The 2,500-nt window shown below is 51.1% G+C and overlaps 1 protein-coding gene across 1 annotated transcript in view; it reads left to right on the top strand.

Annotated features, from left to right (window-relative positions):
- Positions 1 to 2,500, top strand: part of agpat3 (1-acylglycerol-3-phosphate O-acyltransferase 3) — a gene marked incomplete at both ends in the record, with an annotated part of 11,281 nt that overhangs the window by 3,652 nt on the left and 5,129 nt on the right. Inside the window, one exon of the mRNA XM_080539963.1 lies at positions 1,535 to 1,696. Within this exon, the coding sequence (XP_080396089.1) occupies positions 1,535 to 1,696 (162 nt within the window). The remainder of the gene's footprint in view (positions 1 to 1,534; positions 1,697 to 2,500) is intronic.

The raw sequence follows: 2,500 nt of genomic DNA, 5'->3' as shown, positions 1-2,500 counted from the left end.
AATAATCGACCGAAATAACGTTTCCTAACTTTTTGGGGGGAGTTTACCCCTATTTATGTCTATTTATGTCTCATTCATGTTTTTATTATCTTAGGACTGTGTGTGTTTGTTAACACCTAGGGCTTGCATGTACATTTTGTTGTACCTGTTACCATGACAATAAAGATCATTCATGTAAATAAGATCAAAGAAACCACAAACAAAATGATATCCATGGGGCAGAGTGGTAGGATGGCACAACAACCACAGAAACTGAAAAAAGACACAGAACACAGAGGGGGGAGCTCTATGGGCCCTGTTATGCACTTCATCAATAAGACGAGGCGGTAGATCTAAACTTAAGACGTGGAGGCGTGGTCAAGGCCACTTTGCTATTATGCGTGCTGTAGTGGGCGCCTAAAACCCGGCGCTAAGCAAAGAAATTAGTCATGGGTGTGTTTTGGGCGTCTTCTCAATCAACCCAATCAGCGTGCCAGGTGCCATTCCCTTTAAGAACCGGCTGCGTTGAGTCATTAGCGCTATGCTATTATGGAAGTCCTGAGAAGGAGGTCAGCGCGCTTCTCTGCCTCTCCCTTCTGAAATAAAGCATTTATACTGTGACCGTAATTGACGTCTTGCCGTGGAGCCACGTGCGTGTTCATGTGTGCCCACATGCATGCGCAAACCGCGGAGGCGCGCTCGTGTTTCAAAACGTGCATGAAGTCTAAACTTAAGAACTTTTCAAACCACTTCTTAGCGATAGGAGCAAAGTCAGATGCATAATAGCAGGGGCGCCTAGTGCACTTCATTAACATATGAACACTCCCACAATGAGCAATATATGCACGGGAGTTTTACGTCTTATGTGTGGGCGCCTATCGACACCTGCATAATAGCAGTAGCGCGTATGAAGCGCATAATAAGGGTGGGGGTAGGTCTTAACCTGGCAGTGCGTCTTAATTAAGACTTAAGACGGCAAGTTAAGAAGTGCATAATAGGGCCCATTGTTTGCTAAAGTAAAGAAAAACAGCAATAAGAGCAAAAGTCATGGAAAGGAAAAAAAGTTATGAAGAATTTAAAAGAAATTGTCATGGTAGTCATGGTTGTCATGGTAGTCATGGTTGTGATGGTAGTCATGGTTGTCATGGTTGTCATGGTTGTCATGGTAGTCATGGTAGTCATGGTAGTCATGGTTGTGATGGTAGTCATGGTTGTCATGGTTGTCATGGTTGTCATGGTAGTCATGGTAGTCATGGTTGTCATGGTTGTGATGATAGTCATGGTTGTCATGGTTGTCATGGTTGTCATGGTAGTCATGGTTGTCATGGTAGTCATGGTTGTCATGGTTGTCATGGTAGTCATGGTTGTCATGGTTGTCATGGTTGTCATGGTTGTCATGGTTGTCATGGTTGTCATGGTAGTCATGGTTGTCATGGTTGTCATGGTAGTCATGGTAGTCATGGTTGTCATGGTTGTCATGGTTGTCATGGTTGTCATGGTAGTCATGGTTGTCATGGTAGTCATGGTTGTCATGGTTGCGGCGGCGGCGTCCCAGAGTTCCAAGGTGCTGGCCAAGCACGAGCTGCTGAAGGTGCCTCTGATTGGCTGGACCTGGTGGTTCCTGGAGGTGGTGTTCTGCAGGCGCAGCTGGGAGGAGGACCGGCAGGCCGTGCTGGGGGGCGTGGCCAGGCTCAGGGATTACCCAGAGTTCATGTGGGTGAGTACCAGGCCGTGCTGGGGGGCGTGGCCAGGCTCAGGGATTACCCAGAGTTCATGTGGGTGAGTACCAGGCCGTGCTGGGGGGCGTGGCCAGGCTCAGGGATTACCCAGAGTTCATGTGGGTGAGTACCAGGCCGTGCTGGGGGGCGTGGCCAGGCTCAGGGATTACCCAGAGTTCATGTGGGTGAGTACCAGGCCGTGCTGGGGGGCGTGGCCAGGCTCAGGGATTACCCAGAGTTCATGTGGGTGAGTACCAGGCCGTGCTGGGGGGCGTGGCCAGGCTCAGGGATTACCCAGAGTTCATGTGGGTGAGTACCAGGCCGTGCTGGGGGGCGTGGCCAGGCTCAGGGATTACCCAGAGTTCATGTGGGTGAGTACCAGGCCGTGCTGGGGGGCGTGGCCAGGCTCCGGGATTACCCAGAGTTCATGTGGGTGAGTACCAGGCCGTGCTGGGGGGCGTGGCCAGGCTCCGGGATTACCCAGAGTTCATGTGGGTGAGTACCAGGCCGTGCTGGGGGGCGTGGCCAGGCTCCGGGATTACCCAGAGTTCATGTGGGTGAGTACCAGGCCGTGCTGGGGGGCGTGGCCAGGCTCAGGGATTACCCAGAGTTCATGTGGGTGAGTACCACGCTGGAGGGGGGGGGGGGTTTGTGTGTGTGGAGTGTATATGTTTGTGTGTGTGTGGAGTGTATATTTGTGTGTGTGGAGTGTATGTGTGTGTGTGTGTGTGTGTGTTTCAAGTTTCTAGTTTATTGTTACGTCACGTCACACGAGGGTAAGAGAGTCACATTCTCAGGCTTGG

Source organism: Nansenia antarctica (genome assembly GCF_963989245.1).
Source record: "Nansenia antarctica genome assembly, chromosome: 9".
NCBI classification, from domain to species: domain Eukaryota; kingdom Metazoa; phylum Chordata; class Actinopteri; order Argentiniformes; family Microstomatidae; genus Nansenia; species Nansenia antarctica.
This window is presented reverse-complemented; position numbering and strand designations above follow the sequence as displayed.